The sequence below is a fragment of the Pituophis catenifer genome, unplaced genomic scaffold (genome assembly GCF_029215685.1).
Source record: "Pituophis catenifer annectens isolate HBS135680 unplaced genomic scaffold, rPitCat1.0.hap2 SCAF_15, whole genome shotgun sequence".
In the NCBI taxonomy this organism is placed as follows: domain Eukaryota; kingdom Metazoa; phylum Chordata; class Lepidosauria; order Squamata; family Colubridae; genus Pituophis; species Pituophis catenifer.
The window spans coordinates 2,524,001-2,543,564 of NW_027256895.1; the positions used below are offsets into that span (position 1 = coordinate 2,524,001).

Consider the following 19,564-nt stretch of genomic DNA (forward strand, 5'->3'; position numbering starts at 1 on the left):
GGGAGCAGAAGCGATTGCCGTGTGATGTTGCAGCTTTGCCGGAGGAGCAAACTCCAACTCTCATCTCGGCTAGCCTGTTTTTATTTTGCATTTTTTTCTCCCCCCCCACCCCCACCCCTCTTCCCGGAGCGTCTGATGTGACGCGTTTGGAGATTTCCAGCCTCTACTTGTTTTTAGAGCGTTTCTTGGACCCCCTCGGTGGTCTCCATTCTCACATTCCCTTTTAGAATCTGATCAGAAAATGTTTCTATTAGCCTTTTGTGATCCTGCAGGACGCACAACTCCACAACAACAACAACACCTCCTTTTCAGCAGTCCCAAGGAGGCTCCACACCAGAGGTGGGCCGCTGTAGGTTCGGGCCGGTTTGGACTGGTTCGGGCGTACCGATTGTTCCGACCACCAATTGGGCCCGCTCCGGCGCTATCCCATCCTATATAATTGTGTTTTGTGTGGAAGGCACGCACTCAAGTTTTTGGTTCTGGGCGAACCGGTTGTTAACATTATGTGATGCTCCACACCTATTTGCACCACTCAGGTGATCCCTGAGGACACAGACAAACCTCCAAGTCGACTCCAAGGCAAGCGTGTCGGCTTTCCCACGCGGAATTAAAGGACTTTTTTTGTTTTCCCTCTCTCCTCCCTCCCTCCCTCCAGGCCTCTCATTGCCAAAAAGAACCCCAAGATCCCCATGTCCAAAATGATGACCATTATGGGAGCCAAGTGGCGGGAATTCAGTGCCAACAACCCCTTCAAAGGATCGACGGCAGCTGTGGCCGCTGCAGCCGCGGCCGCCGCGGCCGCCGTAGCAGAACAAGTCTCAGCTGCCGTGTCGGCCGTGATCCCTTCACCTGAGCCCCAGCACCTGTTGCAGCCCCCGGCTCAGCCTCTTCCCATCCGCAAAGCCAAAACCAAAGAGGGCAAAGGTGAGTAGCGGCCTTTCTCCGGAGGAGGACGGGGCAAAGAACAGAGGGGGGGGGGACACGGGGAGGAGGGGTTTCTGGCTGGATCGGGTCAGCCGTTCGGTGGATAGAAGCCGATAGGAAAATTGCAATGCTAAGAAAGAAAAGCCGTGAAGAGAAGAGAATATTTGTGGCTCGGAGTTGAAATGAGGTGTCCTTGGTGCTCTTTGAGCTGGGTGGTTTCCTTGCAGGCGTTTCGTGGGCCAGCTAGGGAGCATCATCAGTGCTAGAACGGAGTGGAGTTTGCAGAGAAGAAGGGAGAAGGAGGAGGACTTTGGGGCTCTCTGAGCTTGGCGGTTTTCTTACAGACGTCTCATGACCCAACTAGGGAACATCATCAGTGCTAGAGGGGAGGAGGGTTTGCGGAGAGGAGGAGGAGGACTGTGAGATCCTTGGTGCTCTCTGAGCTTGGTGGATTTCTTGCAGACGTTTCACGGACTAACTAGGGAATGTCATCATGTGCTAGAAGTGGGGATTGGAGAGAGAAGGAGGAAAGAGAGGAGGAGAAGAACTTTGGGGGTCCTTGGGGGTCTCTGAGCTTGGTCGTTTTCTTGCAGACGTTTCATGACCCAGCTAGGGAACATTGTCATTATTAGAAGAGTGGGAGGATTGCAGAGAGGAGGGTGGAGAGGGATGAAGAGGCTGACAACTTTGGAGTCCTTGATGCTCCCTGAGCTTTCTTGTCTTCTTACAGATGTTACCTGACCCAACTAGGGAACATCATCCGTGCTAGAAGGGAGGGGTGTGTTTGGAGAGGAGAAGGAGGAGAATTGTGGGGTGCTCTCTGCACTTGGTGGTTTTCTGCGTAGACAGGGCTGACCTCACAATCCACCCATTCGATGTTTCATGACCCGCCTAGACCGTGTCACCAATGCTACAAAAAACCCAGAACACAGAACTCTCCAACAGCTCAGATAAGCAGGGATTAACCCCAGACAAACAACGAAGCAGAAAACAATACCCCAATCAAAGAACAAACCAAGAGGCTACTGCGCTCCCACCAACATAGGCAGGGCAAACTATTGTATCTAAATAGGAAGCAAACCCCACTCCCTTCTGGCACTGAGGATGTTCCCTAGTTGGGTCATGAAACGTCTGCAAGAAAACCACCAAGTTCCGAAAGCACCAAGGACTCCACAGTTCTCCTCCTCTTCTTCCTCCTCCTCCTCCTCCTTCTCCCCTCCAACTCTGCAAAGCCCATTCTCTTCTAGGACTGATGATGTTACCTAGTTGGGTCATGAAACCTCTGCAAGAAAACCACTAAGCTCAGAGACCACCAAGGACCCCACAGTCGTCCTCCCCCATCCTCCTCCTCCTGTCCACAAACCCCAATCTCTTCTAAAACTGATGATGTTCCCTAGTTGGGTCATGAAACGTTTGCAAGAAAGCCCCCAAGCTCAGAGGGCACCAAGGTCTCCTCCTCTCCCCTTCCTTCCTTCCTTCCTTCCTTCCTTCCTTCCTTCCTTCCTTCCTTCTTTCCTCCTTCCCTCCCTCCCTCCCTCCCTCCCTCCCTCCCCTCCACAAACCCTACTCCCTTCTGGCACTGAGGATGTTCCCTAGTTGAGTCACGAAACCTCTGCAAGAAAATCACCAAGCTCAGCAAGCACCAAGGACCCTACAGTTCTCCTCCTCCTCCCTCCTTTCCTTCCTTCCTTCCTTCCTTCCTTCCTTCCTTCCTTCCTTCCTTCCTCCCTCCCTCCCTCCCTCCCTCCCTCCCTCCTCTCCACAAACCCTACTCCCTTCTGGCACTGAGGATGTTCCCTAGTTGAGTCACGAAACCTCTGCAAGCAAACCAGCAAGCTCAGCAAGCACCAAGGACCCTACAGTTCTCCTCCTCCTCCCTCCTTTCCTTCCTTCCTTCCTTCCTTCCTTCCTTCCTTCCTTCCTTCCTTCCTTCCTCCCTCCCTCCCTCCCTCCCTCCCTCCCTCCCTCCTCTCCACAAACCCTACTCCCTTCTGGCACTGAGGATGTTCCCTAGTTGGGTCACAAAACTTCTGCAAGAAAACCACCAAGTTCAGAGAACTCCAAGGACCCTACAGTTTTCCTCCTCTTCCCCTTCCTTCCTTCCTTCCTTCCTTCCTTCCTTCCTTCCTTCCTTCCTCCCTCCCTCCCTCCCTCCCTCCCTCCTCTCCACAAACCCTACTCCCTTCTGGCACTGAGGATGTTCCCTAGTTGAGTCACGAAACCTCTGCAAGCAAACCAGCAAGCTCAGCAAGCACCAAGGACCCTACAGTTCTCCTCCTCCTCCCTCCTTTCCTTCCTTCCTTCCTTCCTTCCTTCCTTCCTTCCTTCCTTCCTTCCTCCCTCCCTCCCTCCCTCCCTCCCTCCCTCCCTCCTCTCCACAAACCCTACTCCCTTCTGGCACTGAGGATGTTCCCTAGTTGGGTCACAAAACTTCTGCAAGAAAACCACCAAGTTCAGAGAACTCCAAGGACCCTACAGTTTTCCTCCTCTTCCCCTTCCTTCCTTCCTTCCTTCCTTCCTTCCTTCCTTCCTTCCTTCCTCCCTCCCTCCCTCCCTCCCTCCCTCCTCTCCACAAACCCTACTCCCTTCTGGCACTGAGGATGTTCCCTAGTTGAGTCACGAAACCTCTGCAAGCAAACCAGCAAGCTCAGCAAGCACCAAGGACCCTACAGTTCTCCTCCTCCTCCCTCCTTTCCTTCCTTCCTTCCTTCCTTCCTTCCTTCCTTCCTTCCTTCCTTCCTTCCTTCCTCCCTCCCTCCCTCCCTCCCTCCCTCCCTCCCTCCCTCCTCTCCACAAACCCTACTCCCTTCTGGCACTGAGGATGTTCCCTAGTTGAGTGACGAAACCTCTGCAAGAAAACCACCAAGCTCAAGCGAGCACCAAGGACTCCACAAATAGGGAAGCGTGTCTCTATTTTAGGGTTGAGTTAGTTCTAGGATGAAGCTCCAGAGTCAGGGCCTTGCATCCTGGACTTCAAAGCAGAAGGCCTGAGTTTTAAACCAGACTCTCAAAAGTTGAGAGGTCAAGTATGGGATTGTTACCCATATAAAGGGGCCACTTGATTCCTCGGGCAAACATTGGCTTTCCACGCTTCCGTCGGGCAGGCTCCATCCTTCCCGGAGAACAGAAAAGGGCCAACTCTGAATGGTCTCTAACCCCCCCCCCCCCCATATCACGTTCCCCCCGCTGCCCAGGTTTGATTCTTTGCAGAGTGGAGAGGACAGCAGCCAAGATCCTTGCGTTTTTCTGCAAGCATCTGGCTGGCATGCGATTATGCCGGGCATCTCTTGCCAAGGTTTGCCATCTGCTTGCCGCTTTGGAGCATCCCCGGAAGAACTGGCGCGGCTTTTTCCAACCGGGGGGCAAATGTTGACTGTTTACCCGAGAGGTTTTTTTCTTTCCCTCCCTCTCCCCCTCTCCTCCCTCCCTCTCCAAGGACCAGGCCACAAGAAGAGGAGCAAAAGCCCTCGCATCCCCGAGATGAAGAGGAAGGGGAAGGGGAAGAAGATGGCGCCCCTGAAGATCAAGCTAGGCGTGATCGGCGGGAAGCGCAAAAAGAGCAGCTCAGTAAGGCGCGCTTCCAGTTGCGGTTGTGCGTGTGAATGTGCGCCCCCCCCCCCCCCGAGCTGAGCTTGGCATTTCTGCACAAAATTAGCCAGGAGGAAGAGCGCCAGTCCACCTCAAAGCGAGCTAATTCCTGTGACCGGTGGCTGTTCTGCAAATTAAGCTCTTTAATTTAAATTTTGCACGCCCTGCGGGTTACCACCAGCCACAGGAGGTGACTCTTAAGCCAGGGGTGACTCCCACCTTGGCAACTTTTAAGGCCAGTGCACTTCAACTCCCCACAGCTGGCGAGGGAATTTTGGCAGTTGGGAGTCTATAGACTTTTGAGTTCTGGGAATAGAAGATTTTGAGTTCAATTCTGGGAGTTGAAGATTTTTGAGTTCAATTCTGGGAGTTGTAGAGTTCAATTCTGGGAGTTGAAGATTTGAATTCAATTCTGGGAGTTGTAGATTTTGAGTTCAGTTTTGGGAGTTGACTTGAGTTCAGTTCTGGGAGTTGAAGACTTTTGAGTTCAATTCTGGGAGTTGTAGATTTTGAGTTCAATTCTGGGAGTTGACTTGAGTTCAGTTCTGGGAGTTGAAGACTTTTGAGTTCAATTCTGGGAGTTGTAGATTTTGAGTTCAATTTTGGGAGTTTTAGATTTTGAATTCAGTTCTGGGAGTTGAAGATTTTGAGTTCAATTCTGGGAGTTGAAGATTTTGAGTTCAATTCTGGGAGTTGAAGACATTTGAGTTCAAATCTGGAAGACTTTTGAGTTCAATTCTGGGAGTTCAAGACATTTTGCATTCAATTCTGGAAGACTTTTGCGTTCAATTCTGGCAGTTGAACGTTTTGCGTTCAATTCCTAAAGTTGAAGACTGTTGACTTCAATTCTGGGAATTGAAGTCCACAAATCTTAAAATTTACCAAGGTTGGACACCCTTGCTCTGAGCCCCGGCAGCGCCAGTGACCCTTTTGACAATATCATCGGCTTGAGATTCCTTTTAGACACTGGCGCGGCAAATTCAGGTTGCATGGTTGCGACTGCTTGCTTGTTTATCATTTCATCTCCCTGTCCTCCTTTCTCCCTGCTCTCCAACTTTTGCCGTTTGACATAGATCTGCACGCAGTTCCCCAGATCCAACCTCTTGTAGCTGAATCGGGTCGGTCAATTCCGTAGTTGGTCGAACCTCCCGTAGTTGGTCGGGGTTCGGGTGGAAAGCCTCCTCCTTGCTTCTTTCTGCTGGCTTTTTTGGGGCGCAGCTCCGAAGTTGGGGTACTCCCGCCGCCTTTTCCTTTCCCTTCCCACCGTTCCTCTTCATCTCGGCCTCTTTGTTGCTTTGTTTCCTAATGGAGGGCCGCTCCGGTTATGTACAGCATCTGTTTCAGAGCGACGAGGTAGCAGAACTGGAAGAAGAATCCGACCTGGATAACTCCAGCGTTCACAGTTCTTCCGTGCGTTCGGACAGTTCAGGAAGGGTCAAGAAAGTCAAGCGAGGCCGGCCTGGACGAAAGAAGAAAAAAGGTGAGATGAATGTTATAACAAGAGGGACGCGGTGGCTCAGTGGCTAAGGCGCTGAGCTTGTCGATCGAAAGGTCGGCAGTTCGGCGGTTCGAATCCCTAGCGCCGCGTCACAGGGTGAGCTCCCGTGACTTGTCCCAGCTTCTGCCAACCTAGCAGTTCGAAAGCACGTTAAAAAAAATGCAAGTAGAAAAAATAGGGACCACCTTTGGTGGGAAGGGAACAGCGTTCCGTGCGCCTTTGGCGTTGAGTCATGCCGGCCACATGACCATGGAGACGTCTTTGGACAGCGCTGGCTCTTTGGCTTTGAAACGGAGATGAGCACCGCCCCCTAGAGTCGGGAACGACTAGCACATATGTGCAAGGGGAACCTTTACCTTTAAGGTTATCACCCGGGGCAGTAGATGTAGGAAAGCCTTCTCTGTAGCTAAGGAGAAGGGTACCTTATTAACTTCTCAGTTTGTAGAGATTCTCAGTCATCTAGGTCAGGGGTCCCCAACCTTTCGGACCTCAGGGACCACTAAATTCATAATTTTAAATCCCGTGGACCATTAATATGATCTACTTAATGAATGGGTGTGGCTAGGTGGTCATGTGACTGGGTGGGCATGGCCAACTTGATGACACTCACGTCGAGGGGTGCTTTGCTGGCCTCTACTTGCCCCTCCCCTCCTAGCCACTCCTCCCCTGCCTGCCCGGGCTCCTTAGGGCCCCAACAGGAAGCAGTTGTTGGCGCTAAGCAGCCACCACGAGAAAGAGTTGGCCAAACAGCTCAGTTCAAATTGGATCTGACCGAGAAGGAGGCTCAGCAGAAGCACCTCACTGAGGACTAGGAGCATACATAGGCTTTCCAAGCAGAGGGAAGACCTGCGGGAGTGCAAGGCCAGGTACCGGCCCCTGGAGGCTCAGCGGGCTGAGATGGTCAGCCAGTTCCAGGCCATGAGGCAGCCCCACTGGAACGAGGCCCTCCGGCTCTTTGCCGCCAGTGGTGCTTCCCTCCAGCCTTTGCCCAAAGCCCCACACCAGGAGGCTGAAGCAGACCCCGAGTCGGAATTCCTGCTCCCCCTCCAACCTGCACAATAAGACCCCAAAGGGGGAGACTCTCCGCATAACACAAGTGTTCATTGCACGTATCCAGCCCAGGAGCCATAGTTTGTTTGTTTGTTTGTTTGTTTGTTTGTTTGTTTATTCATTCATTCATTCATTCATTCATTCATTCATTCATTCATTCAGCTTATATGCCGCCCTCTCTCCGGAAAGGACTCAGGGCGGCTCACAGCAATAAAAACAGATAAAATCAATATTAAGTGTTTAAAAAAACCATTAAAACTCCCCTTAAAAAAAACCCTTCAGTCCAATCCGGCCTGGTGAAATAACCATGTCTTAAGGTCACGGCGGAAAGAGTGCAGGTCAAGGGCCACCTGGAGCTCCAGGGGGAGTTGATTCCATCAGGTAGGTGCGCCCACAGAGAAAGCCCGTTCCCTAGGAGTCGCCAGACGACATTGCCTGGCTGACGGTGCTCCAAGGAGGCCCTCCCTGTGGGAACGCACCGGGTGATGGGGAGGTGTCTCTGGCCGCAGATGGTCCATCAAGTACCCCGGGCCTAAGCCATGTAGGGCTTTATAGGTAGTAACCAGCACCTTGAATCTCACCCGGAGGGCAACTGGTAGCCAGTGCAGGTCATGCAGGAGGGGTGTAACATGAGAGTGTCAGGACACTCCCATCACTACCCACGCGGCCGCATTCTGCACCAGCTGAAGCCTCCGAGCGGTCTTCACAGGCAGCCCCATGTAGAGAGCGTTGCAGTAGTCAATCCGGGAGGATTAACTATTTACGGGACCGTCTACTACCACAAGCAGCCTCCCACCGGCCGGTACGCTCTCATAGAGAGGGGCTCCTCCAGGTGCCGTCAGCCAAACAATGTCAACTGGCGGCCCCCAGGGGGAGGGCCTTCTCTGTGGGGGCACCCACTATCTGGAACGAGCTCCCCCCGGAGATACGGAGGATCCCAGATCTACGCACTTTCCGCCGTGCTCTTAAGACCTTCCTATTCCAGCAACCCGGCCTGGCCTAATTTTTCTCCCCTTTCTTTTAAATTTTTTAAACTGAAATTTTAATTTGTTTTTAAATTATTGGGAATTTTAATTGTCTCGGGCGAAATTATTCAATTTGGTTTTAATTATGTTTTTTCACTTTTGTATTTATGTGTTTTATTTTGTGCCTGTTCACCGCGCTGAGTCCTTCGGGAGTAGGGCAGTATACAAATCTAATAAGAATAAGAAGAATAAGAATAAGAATAAGAATAAGGAGCCCTGATTTAGTGCTATATAAAAAATGCAAATAATTTTTCTGCGGACCACCAAAATTTTCTCATGGACCACCAGTGGTCCACAGACTACCAGTTGCTGACTGCTGATCTCGGTCATGGTTGTCCCAAATGTGCTTTTTTTTCCAGGAGGCAACTGGATTTTCTGGTTTTTTTCTTGGCTGAGAAGCGAAACGTCTTCAAAGAAAAAAAAACAAAGTCCAGTTGCCTCCTGAAAAAAAAACACATTTGGGACAACCATGACCTGGGTGGCTGAGAATCTCGGCTCTTATCTTTCATCCGGTCCGACGGGCGACAATAAGAACCCAAAACGAGCCGGGGCTCGACGAGAGAATCTCTACAGACTTTTTAGCGATATAATTTGGGACGAAGCAAAGGATGCTCATCCCAAAAGGAAGGTGTGGAATGGGTTTCCAGAGGGGGGAAAAAAATTGTAGACTACAGGAACCAATTTGCACCGCTCAGGTGACCCTGAGGACACAGGTAAACCTCCAAGTGCTTCAAGGACCCTCTGAAAGGATGCAAATGACTAAGGGAGCACCATCGACCGATGGAACAGAAGTTGCCTTCGGAAGTTGCGGGAGCTTCATCCCTGGAGGCTTTCAAGAAGAGACTGGACTGCCGTCTGTCAGAAATGGTGTGGGGACGTGATGGCAAGCCTGTGATTGTGCGAGCGTTGCCCTAGCTCAGGCTCCAGTGCTCATGTGCGCGCCGGCCAGCTGATTTTTGGGCCTTCCGGGCCCACTGGAAGTCGGGAAACGAGCCGTTTCTGGCCTCCGGAGGGTGATGGGGGAGGCCATTTTCGCCCTCAGGCTCCTACAAAGCCTCTGGGGCCTGGGGAGGGCAAAAAACGAGATTTCCAGTCCCACCGGAAGTCGGGAAATGGGCTGTTTCTGGCCTCCGGAGGGCCTCCAGGGGGATAGGGAAGGCTGTTTTTGTCCTCCCTAGGCTCCAAAAAAAACCTATGGGGCCTGGAGAGGGTGAAAAACGGGATTTCCAGTCCCACCGGAAGTCGGAAAATGTGTTCCAGCCTCCGGAGGGCCTCCAGGGGGGTGGGGAAGGCTGTTTTTGCCCTCCCCAGGCTCCAAGAAAGACTCTGGAGTCTGGGGAGGGCGAAAAAACGGGCCTACAGGGCCCACCATGCCATCGTGTGCCAAAAACGGGGGGAATGGTACATTGAATTATGGGTGTGGGCAGGCGCGCGTACCCCCCCCTCTCACTCCCCCCGTTTTTGGCACGCGACAGCAAAGAGGTTAGCCATCCCTGGTGTAGGATCTCCTGCTTGGACAGGGAAGGGTTGGACAAGATCCCTTCCAACTCTGTTATTCTGTTACTTCATTGCTAAAAGCCTACTCACAGGAATCGTCTCCACTTCGCACCCGCCAGGCGCTAGATAAAGATCCAAGGGAATTCTTACTTCCCTTGTGGCCGCGTAGGGATTCGGGGCTGAACCCTCTTTTGACTCCGTCCTCAGCGTCTGCCACTCCTGCTCCTACATCACGGGGGTCCGGTTAGGTTCAGCAGTTCAAGCCGACGACTTTATTACGTTCCGCCAATAATACAGGAATCGGACCTGCAGCCTGAGGGTGAACCAAACCCCCATTATGGCTTAGCGCTGGGAACGTAACGCCATTCGGAGCCCTTGGCCCTTTCCCCCCATTTCTATGCGACGACCAGTTGGGTGCGCACGGCTGCGGGACGTTCAGCCCTCGGCACGGTCCTGAGCGGCTACACGACGTGGGAAGGCTGCGAGGGTGTCAAACTCGATTTCATTGAGGGCCGCATCAGGGTTGTGTTTGACCTTGGAGGGCCGGGGTGGGTGTGGCCGGGGCGTGGGCGTGGCAGCTGTGGCACAGGACTCATGTCGGGGGCACCTGTGGTGGCCAAGTGCTAATGTAGGACTTCTCTGAGACACTCCCTCACTCTCATTATAATCATCCTCGTTTCCTTGTTCGTTTCCTTCCTCCCTTCCTTCCTTTCAGTCCTCCCTCCCTCCCTCTCAGTCCTTCCTTCCTTTCAGTCCTTCCTTCTTTTCAGTCCTTCCTCCCTCTTTCCTCCCTCCCTTCCTTCCTTCCTCTCAGTCCTTCCTTCCTTCCTTCCTTCCTTCCTTCCTTCCTTCCTTCCTTCCTTCCTTCCTTTCAGTCTGTCCTTCCTTTCAGTCCTTCCTCCCTCCTCCCTCCCTCCCTCCCTTCCTCTCAGTCCTTCCTTCCTTCCTTTCAGTCTTTCCTCCCTCTCTTCCTTCCTCTCAGTCCTCCCTTCCTCTCGGTCCTTCCTTCCTTCCTTCCTTCCTTCCTTCCTTCCTTCCTTCCTTCCAGTCCTTCCTTCCTTTCAGTCCTTCCTCCCTCTTTCCTCCCTCCCTCCCTTCGTCTCAGTCCTTCCTTCCTTCCTTCCTTCCTTTCAGTCTTTCCTCCCTCCCTCCTTCCTCTCAGTCCTTCCTTCCTCCCTCGCTTCCTCTCAGTCCTTCCTTCCTTCCTTCCTTCTTTCCTTCCTTCCTTCCTTCCTTCCTTCCTTCCTTCCTTCCTTCCTTCCTTCCTTCCTTCCTTCCTTCCTTCCCATCCATCCATCTTTTTCTTTGTCTTTCTTTCTCTTTCCCTTTCTCCTTTCCTGTCCCTTCTTGCATGGTCAAATGCAAAAGGGGAAACCTTTGTTTTTTTGTAGTTTGTTTTGCTAGCCCTCTGCCAGTGAAAACAGATCCCGGGGGGGCATGCACGCCTCCGCCCCAGCTCCATTTTCACTGGCAGAGGCCCCACGGGCCGGTCCTTCGCTGTTTCCAGGCTGTCCCCACGGGCCTTGAGTTTGACACCCCTGGTCTACGTGTCTCAGGACGCCGGGGAGACCCTCACCCTTTTTCCTTTCTCTCTCTCTCTCTCCTCCCCGGGTTGGCAGTTGCCGGTGAAGAAGAGGCAGACGGCTACGAGACCGACCACCAAGACTATTGTGAGGTGTGTCAGCAGGGCGGGGAGATCATCCTGTGCGACTCCTGTCCCAGAGCTTATCACCTGGTGTGCCTGGATCCGGAGCTAGACAAGGCCCCCCAGGGCAAATGGAGCTGCCCTCACTGCGTAAGCCACTCACCTTTCTTCCTTGCCTCTCTGCTGCACACCGGCAACCTTCCCGGTAGGCCCCCCCCCCTCTCGCCACCCCCGGTTGAACGTGGGGCATCCAGCCGTCCTTCCCTGCTTTGCCGAGATGATGCATCCACCAACCCTCTGGGAAATTCGGATTTCTTCCCCCCTCCCCCCCACAATGAACCTAATGAATTCGCTCAGGGTGATTCCCGTGGGTCTGGCTGCAAAGCATACGTGGGGCAGGTCCCTTTGGAAAGATGGGGGTGGGTGGGTCAGAGAGAGTGGGGTGGGGTGGGGGCAGGGGTGAAATCTAAAATTTTGTTACTACCGGTTCTGTGGGCGTGGCTTGGTGGGGGTAATGTGACTGGGTGGTAATGACCAATTTTTTTTTTTCTACAACCTCTTCGGCAGAAAAAATGCTTTTAAAAGTAAAAAAAAAAAAAAAGCCTCTGATGATCGCGCAGCTCAGCTGGGATCCTCAAAGGCTTTTAAAATCATTATTTCTACAACCTTTTCGGCGAAGAGGTTGTAAAAAAAATGCTTTCAAAAGGCTCTGGCGATCCTGATCGGCAGAGACTTTTTTTTTCTTTTAAGTGCCTCTGACGATCAGGCAACTCTGCTTGGATAGTCAGAGCCTTTTAAAAGAAAAAAAAAAGGGTTTTTTTTTTTTTCCTTTTAAAAGCCTCTGACGATCCAAGCGGAGTTGCCTGATCGTCAGAGGCACTTAAAAGAAAAAAAAAAGCCTCTGATGATCGCGCGGCTCAGCTGGGATCTTCAGAGGCTTTTAAAAGCATTTTTTTTTCTACAACCTCTGAAGAGGTTGCTTTTAAAAGCCTTTGAGGATCCCAGCTGAGCCGCGCGCGATCATCAGAGGCTTTTTTTTTTTTTTTTACTTTTAAAAGCATTTTTTTCTGCCGAAGAGGTTGTAGAAAAAAAAATGCTTTTAAAAGTAAAAAAAAAAAAAAGCCTCTGATGATTGTGTGGCTCAGCTGGACAATTGGGGTGGAGGGCAGGGATTTTTGCTACCGGTTCTCCGAACCACCCGTCTCCATCGCTACCGGATCGGGCGATCCGGTCCGAACCGGGAGCATTTCACTCCTGGGTGGGGAGACTGCTGTGTGCACAGGGACAAGGAGACGGGCTGGGGTTTAAGGAAGGACTCGGGCTGCTCAGGTGCCTCGCCTCACCTTTGGGTTGGCCCTCCTAGCAAGGGGTTGGACTAGAAGACCTCCAAGGTCCCTTCCAACTCTGTTATTCTGGTTATTCTATAATCCCAGATCAATTAACCGGTGGAACAGCTTGCCACCAGAATTTGTGGGTGCTCCATCACTGGAGGTTTTTAAGAAAAGACTGGACATCCATTTGTCTGACATGTTATAGGGTCTCCTGCCTGAGCAAGGGGCTGGACTAGAAGACCTCCGAGGTCCCTTCCAGCGGTGTTGTTCTGTTTTATTTCTGCACTCCAAAGGCTAAGAATCAGCTCTCTAGAACAGCACGGGTAGTCCTTGACTTACAACAGCTCATTTAGTGACCGTTCGAGGTTACGACGCCGCTGAGAAAAAGTGACTCCCGGCTGTTTTTCCACACTCCCGGCCGTTGCGGCATCCCCGCTGTCCCGTGATCCAAAAAAACCCCGGACGCTTGGTAAACCGATTTGTGTTTACGACCGTCATGTGTGTGTGTGTGACGTGATTCCCCTTTTGGCGACCTTCTGACCGGCGAAGTCAGAAGGGAGAAAGCCAGCGATTCGCTTAACAACCGTGGCCAGAAAGGTCGTAAAACTTGGGACGAAGCTCCCTTCACCTTCGCTGCCTTGCTTTGCTTTGCGGGCGATGGAAATTACAGGCTGGGATGGAGGTCGTCAGTCGAGGACTACCTGTAAACACAGAGAGTCGTCATGCTGGGGAATCTGCGAAGATCCGCAACCGGATCTCTTCACCAAATCCTAAATTCTAGCAAGTGATTCTAGACACACACCCCAATGCTTAAACCCCCACATCCCAACTCCTTTCTGCATCAGCAGGGGGCTGGACTAGATGACCTCCAAAGTCCCTTCCAACTCTTGTGTTACTGTGACTGCCTGTGGTTACCGGGAGACGTTCTGGCTTTGCTTCCTTTTTCGGACTCCCCAGCCGTGCTCTGTGCTGACCCCTCCTTCATAATCCAGATCTCCTTTTTTTTCTTTTCTTTTTTTCTTTTCTTTTTCTTTTGTGTGTGTGTGTGGGTGTCGTATCCCTGGTTTACAGGAGAAAGAAGGGGTGCAGTGGGAGCCAAAGGAGGAGGAGGACGAATACGAAGGCGAGCTGGACGAGAAGGAAGAGGAGGACGACCACATGGAATACTGCCGCGTCTGTAAGGACGGCGGGGAGCTCCTGTGCTGTGACGCCTGCATCTCCTCCTATCACATCCACTGCCTCAACCCGCCTCTCCCGGAGATCCCCAACGGGGAGTGGCTTTGTCCCCGCTGCACGGTGAGGGCGCTGGGGAAGGACTGTGGGTGAGTGGGATGACCAGGGAGAGTGGGGGGTTCCTCACCCGCTATCTTGAAATACATATACGTCGAGTGGGACGCAGAAGGAGGGCCTACTCCGTGGTGGCTCCCTCTCTGTTATTTGAAGAGTCATTTTTCCCTACTTAACATCCACCCAACCTAGCAGAGCAGGGAGGCAGGGGATGTTGGGGGGGTCCCCTCTCTTGAGGAGGTCCCTCAAGGGTGAAATGTAAAAATTTGTTACTGCCAGTTCTGCGGGCGGGGCTTGGTGGGGGTGGGTGGGGGGTGTAATGTGACTGGGTGGGCGTGGCCAACTTTTTTTTTTTTTTACTTTTAAAAGCATTTTTTCTAAAATTCTTTTAAAAGCCTCTGACGATCCCAGCTGAGTTGCCGGATCGTCAGAGGCTTTTTTTTTTTTTACTTTTAAAAGCATTTTTTTTTTTTTTTTTTGCTTTTAAAAGAAAAAACAGTCTCTGACGATCCGGCAACTCAGCTGGGATCGTCAGAGGCTTTTAAAAGCATCTTTTTTTTCCTACAGCCTCTTCGGCCGAAGAGCTTGTAAAAAAAAAATGCTTTTTAAAAGCCTCTGATGATCCCAGCCGAGCCGCGCGATCATCAGAGGCTTTTTTTTTTTTTTTAACTTTTAAAAGCATTTTTTCGGCCAAAGAGCTTGTAAAAAAAATGCTTTTAAAAGCCTCTGACGATCCCAGCCGAGCCGCACGATCATCAGAGGCTTTTTTTTAAAAAAAAACTTTTAAAAGCATTTTTTCTTTGGCCGAAGAAAAAATGCTTTTAAAAGTAAAAAAAAAAAAAAAAGCCTCTGATGATTGCGCGGCTCAGCTGGGCATGGGGGTGTGGGCAGCGATTTTTGCTACCGGTTCTCTGAACCACCCGCCATCATCACTACTGGATCAGGCGATCTGGTCCGTACCGGGAGCATTTCACCCCTGGGTGGGACCCAGGAGAAGGGCCTTCTCTGTTGTGGCTCCTTCCCTTTTATTTGAAGGACCCCCTTTTTTCCAGTGACATCTACGTGACCCACCAGAGCGGGAGGCAGGGGGTCTTAGGGGTCCCCTCTCTTGAGGAGGTCCATCTGGTGGGACCCAGGAGGAGGGCCTTCTCCGTGGTGGCTCTCCCTCCCTGTTACAGATAGTCCTCGACTTACAAAAGTCCATTTAGTGACCGTTCGAAGTTACAACTGCATCAAAAAAAAATGAACTTAGGACCGTTTTTGACCCCTTACGACCGCTGCCGCATCCCGCGATGACGTGATTTACATTCGGATGCTTGATAACTGATTCACATGCGTGACGGTTGCAGCGTCTTGGAGTCACGCGATTCCACTTTGGCGACCTTCCGAAGCTGGTAGGGGCGGAGCCAGATTCACCGAACAACCCCCCCGTGACTCATTTAAGGGCGATGGTCGTCAGTGTGAAAACGGGTCCCCAAAAAAATCCCTTTTCTTTCCCCCCCCCCCCAGTGCCGTTGTCACTTTGGCTCACTAAATGAACTTTCGTAAGTGAAGGATTATCTCCGAGAGATAAGCGTCCCGATTTCTGACCGTCCCTTCTCCCTCTTCGCAGTGCCCCATGCTAAAAGGCCGGGTCCAGAAGATTCTCCACTGGCGATGGGGCGAGCCCCCGACGCCGGTTGCGATCCCCCTGCCCTCCGACGGCAACCCGGACGACCCGCCCCCAAAGTTGCTCCAGGGACGTTCGGAGCGGGAATTCTTCGTCAAGTGGGTCGGCCTCTCTTACTGGCATTGCTCCTGGATCAAGGAATTGCAGGTAGTACCCCTCTGGCATGCCGGGCAAAGGGCAGGGAGGAAGGGAGATGGGGGGTGAATGTGGGGTTTCTGAGGCCAGCCCTGTCTCCGCGGAGCTCGGAGGCTTTGAACTGGGAGCTTTGCGTTGTATTTGTTTTCTCAATGGGCCTTTTGGGGATATACGACGGTCTTTATCGCCGAACACACATTTGATTGACCGCTGGACGAAAAATGAAAGGGAGAATTTGTAGGTCAGGGTTTAAAAAGTGGGAATTGGAGGAGGAGGAGGAGGAGGACTGGGGCGTCCTCGGTGGTCTCTGAGCTTGGGGTGGGGGGGGGTTCTCGCAGACGTTTCATGACCCAACTAGGGAACATCATCCGTGCTGGGAGGGAGTGGGGGTTTGCTCTCTGTTTCCATACGGTGGCATGCCCTGTCTGTGTTGGTGGGGCTGTCGTTTTCTTCCCGGTAATTCCTTAATTAGGCCGTTGTGACTGTTTGTTTGTCTGTGTTGGTCGCTCTTTGATTGGGAAATTGTTTACTTCTTGATTGTTGGTCTAATATTAATCTTGGGGTTAATCATTGCTTCTCTGGGTGTTGATTGCTGGCAAGGAGGCATTTTGGTCTGTTTGTTTCCTAAAGCTACCAACTCAGACAAATTATCAGACAGTGGTGAGAGCAAACCCCGCTCCCTTCTAGCACTGATGATGTTCCCTAGTTGGGTCATGAAACGTCTGCAAGAAAACTATCCGGCTCAGAGAGCACCAAGGACCCCACAGTCCTTCCTACTCCTCCTCCTCCTCCTCCTTCTGGCACTGATGGTATTCCCTAGCTGGGTCATGAAACATCTGCAAGAAAACCCAGAGAGCACCCAGAACTCCAGTCTTCCTCTTCCCCCTCTTCCTTCTCCTCTTCCTGCTCCTCCTTTTCACAAATCCCCCTTCCTTCTAGCACTGATGATGTTCCTTAGTTGGGTCATGAAACGTCTTCAAGAAAACAACGCAGCTCAGAGAGCACCAAGGACCCCACAGTTCCCCTCCTCCTCCTCCTCTTCTCCTCCTCCTCCTCCTCCTCCTCCTCCTCCTCCTCCTCCTCCTCCTCCTCTCCTCCTCCTCCTCCTCCTCCTCTTCTTCTCCTCCTCCTCCTCTTCTTCTTCTCCTCTTCCTCCTCTTCTTCTCCTCTTCTTCTTCTCCTCCTCCTCCTCTTCTCCTCCTCCTCCTCCTCTTCTTCTTCTTCTTTTTCTTCTCCTCCTCCTCCTCCTCCTCCTCCTCCTCCTCCTCCTCTTCCTCCTCCTCCTCTTCTTCTTCTCCTCCTCCTCCTCCTCCTCCTCTCCTCCTCTTCTTCTCCTCCTCCTCCTCCTCTTCCTCTTCCTCTTCTTTTTCTTCTTCTTCTTCTTCTTCTCCTCCTCCTTCTCCTTCTCCTTCTCTTCCTCCTCCTCCCCTCCCCCCCCATCACTCCCTTCTAGCAGTGATCATGTCCCCTAGTTAGGGGACGTCCTAACTTGAAACGTTAGGAACATCTTGAAACGTCCGCAAGGAAATCCACCAATCACAGAGGGCACCAAGGGCCCCACCACGAGTATACCTGATAAAGTGAAGCGTTGCCCATGAAGGTTTGTTGCTAAATCCAGACATTCCTCCATCAGCTGAAATTGGCGCTTTGCAACAAGTGATGAGCGGGGCTTGTCATCTCCATCGTAGACCCTGTTGGCAGTCCCAGCCTCTTGCCTCTCCCTCTTTTTTTTACAAATGAGTTACTAAAGGGAAGCCACAGTGCCCGCGGATCAGATGACCTCATTTCCTCCCCTCCTTGTCCCAAGGCAGCTACCGTTTATGGGGCTGCCAGAATGCTGGTTCACAGCAGTTAGATTCATATAATATCCCTTTAAGGACAGACCCTGGCAGCCCCGGCCAACAAAAAGCAGAAATATGGGTCTGATCTCATGTCAGAGATGCAGGAACTAGAAAGGGGGAAGTTATTAATTTCACTTTTAAAAAGATTAAAAACATCAATTACAAAAACATAAAATTGATACAGTTCTAGCCCAATGCTGGGCCACATTGTCACCTTTAACCTGGTCTGAGGCCAGGTTACTTGAAGGACTGTCTTTTCCCAGTGATATATCTGCCCGAGCCCCCAGATCAGGGAAGCAGGGGATGTTAGGGTTCCCCCTCTTTTAAGGAAGTCCCTTCTGGCGGGGACCAAGAAGAAGGGCCTTCTCCGTGGTGGCTCCCTCCCTTGGGAATATCATCCCTGCAGAGATAATTTTACCCTCTTTCAAAGGGCCCCGAAGATGGGGGTTTTGCCAGTGGGCCTGGGGACTCCAGAATGAGATTGTAAGCCACTCAGAGTTATCTTGTGGTAGGATGGGTGGACATCCTACACATTCTCTTGCTCTCTCATTCTCTTGCTCTCTCATTCTCTTGCTCTCTCGCAATCATCTTTCTATAATCTCTCTCACTCACTCTCCCTCTCTCTCTCTCTCTCTCTCTCTCTCTCTCTTATATCTGTCTAGCAGTCTAGTTGTCTATCAACCTCTATCTAGCTATCATCTATCTATAATCTCTCTCATAACTCTCTTTTATCTATCTATCTATCTATCTATCTATCTATCTATCTATCTATCTATCTATCTATCATCTCTCTCTCCTGTCTTTCTGTCTGTCTGTCTGTCTGTCTGTCTGTCTAGCCATCCATCTATCTATCTATCTATCTATCTATCTATCTATCTATCTATCTTATCTCTTTCACTAATCTCTCTCGCTTTCTCTCTCTCTCATCTCTCTCTCTCTTTAGCTATCATCTATCTGTCTATATTCTCTCCTTCCTATCTGTCTGCCTATCTCTCTCTCTCTCTCTTTATCTAGCTATCTATCTAGCTATCATCTACATATCATCTCGCTCCTGTGTCTGTCTGTCTGTCTGTCTGTGTCTGTCTGTCTGTCTGTCTGTCTATCTGTCTATCTATCTATCCATCCATCTATCTTATCTATCTATCTATCTATCTATCTATCTATCTATCTATCTATCTATCTATCATCTATCTATCTATCTATCTATCTATCTATCTATCATCATTTCTTTCTTTCTTTCTTCCTTCCTACCTACCTACCTACCTATCATCTATCATAGTTTTTGTATTTGGGCTTTGATTTCTGTAAGCTGGCTGGAGTCACCCCGAGTGAGTTGGGTGGACATGTACATTTTCTTAATTAAAAAAAAAATGAATAGTAATATCGAAAACAAGGTTTTTAAAACAGAAGAGAAAAACGGGCTTTTCAAACGTGGAGAAAACAGCCTCTCAATGATCGACTGGCGGCGATAGCCGAAACCCCCTCAGTCTTTGCATCTGCAGCGTGGGTATCCTTGCTCGGATACCCCAGGACTTAAAACTGCTTTTGATTCACGGCCCCAATTCTTCGGGCTGACGCTCCCTTCTCCTCTCCCTTCCAATCCCAGCTGGAGATTTTCCACTTAGTGATGTACAGAAATTACCAGCGGAAGAACGACATGGACGAGCCTCCCCCGTTTGACTACGGCTCCGGCGACGATGACGGGAAAAGCGAGAAAAGGAAGAACAAGGATCCTCTCTATGCGGAGATGGAAGAGAACTACTACCGTTACGGCATCAAGCCGGACTGGATGACTATTCATCGGGTGATAAACCACAGGTCACTTTCCATTGGGCTGGAAGCCTCGGCATATTTTTATTTTACATATATTTTTAATCCCACCTTTATTACTTTATAATTAATTCAAGGTGGAGGATATACATCATATTCCTTTCTCCTCCTATTTTCCTCACAACAACAACAACCCTGTGAGGTCAGTTCAGTTGAGAGAGAACGACTAGCCCCACATCACCCAATCGGTTTTCATGCCTAAAGCGGGACTAGAACTCACTGTCGTTTGGTCCTCGGCCCAAAG

The 19,564-nt window shown here is 51.1% G+C and overlaps 1 protein-coding gene across 1 annotated transcript in view; it reads left to right on the forward strand.

Annotated features, from left to right (window-relative positions):
* CHD3 (chromodomain helicase DNA binding protein 3) overlaps positions 1 to 19,564 on the forward strand; it is a 122,735-nt gene that overhangs the window by 36,199 nt on the left and 66,972 nt on the right. Inside the window, exons 5-11 of the mRNA XM_070954356.1 lie at positions 656 to 924; positions 4,361 to 4,491; positions 5,845 to 5,992; positions 11,202 to 11,377; positions 13,630 to 13,854; positions 15,458 to 15,661; positions 19,097 to 19,308. Coding sequence (XP_070810457.1) covers positions 656 to 924; positions 4,361 to 4,491; positions 5,845 to 5,992; positions 11,202 to 11,377; positions 13,630 to 13,854; positions 15,458 to 15,661; positions 19,097 to 19,308 — 1,365 coding nt within the window. The remainder of the gene's footprint in view (positions 1 to 655; positions 925 to 4,360; positions 4,492 to 5,844; positions 5,993 to 11,201; positions 11,378 to 13,629; positions 13,855 to 15,457; positions 15,662 to 19,096; positions 19,309 to 19,564) is intronic.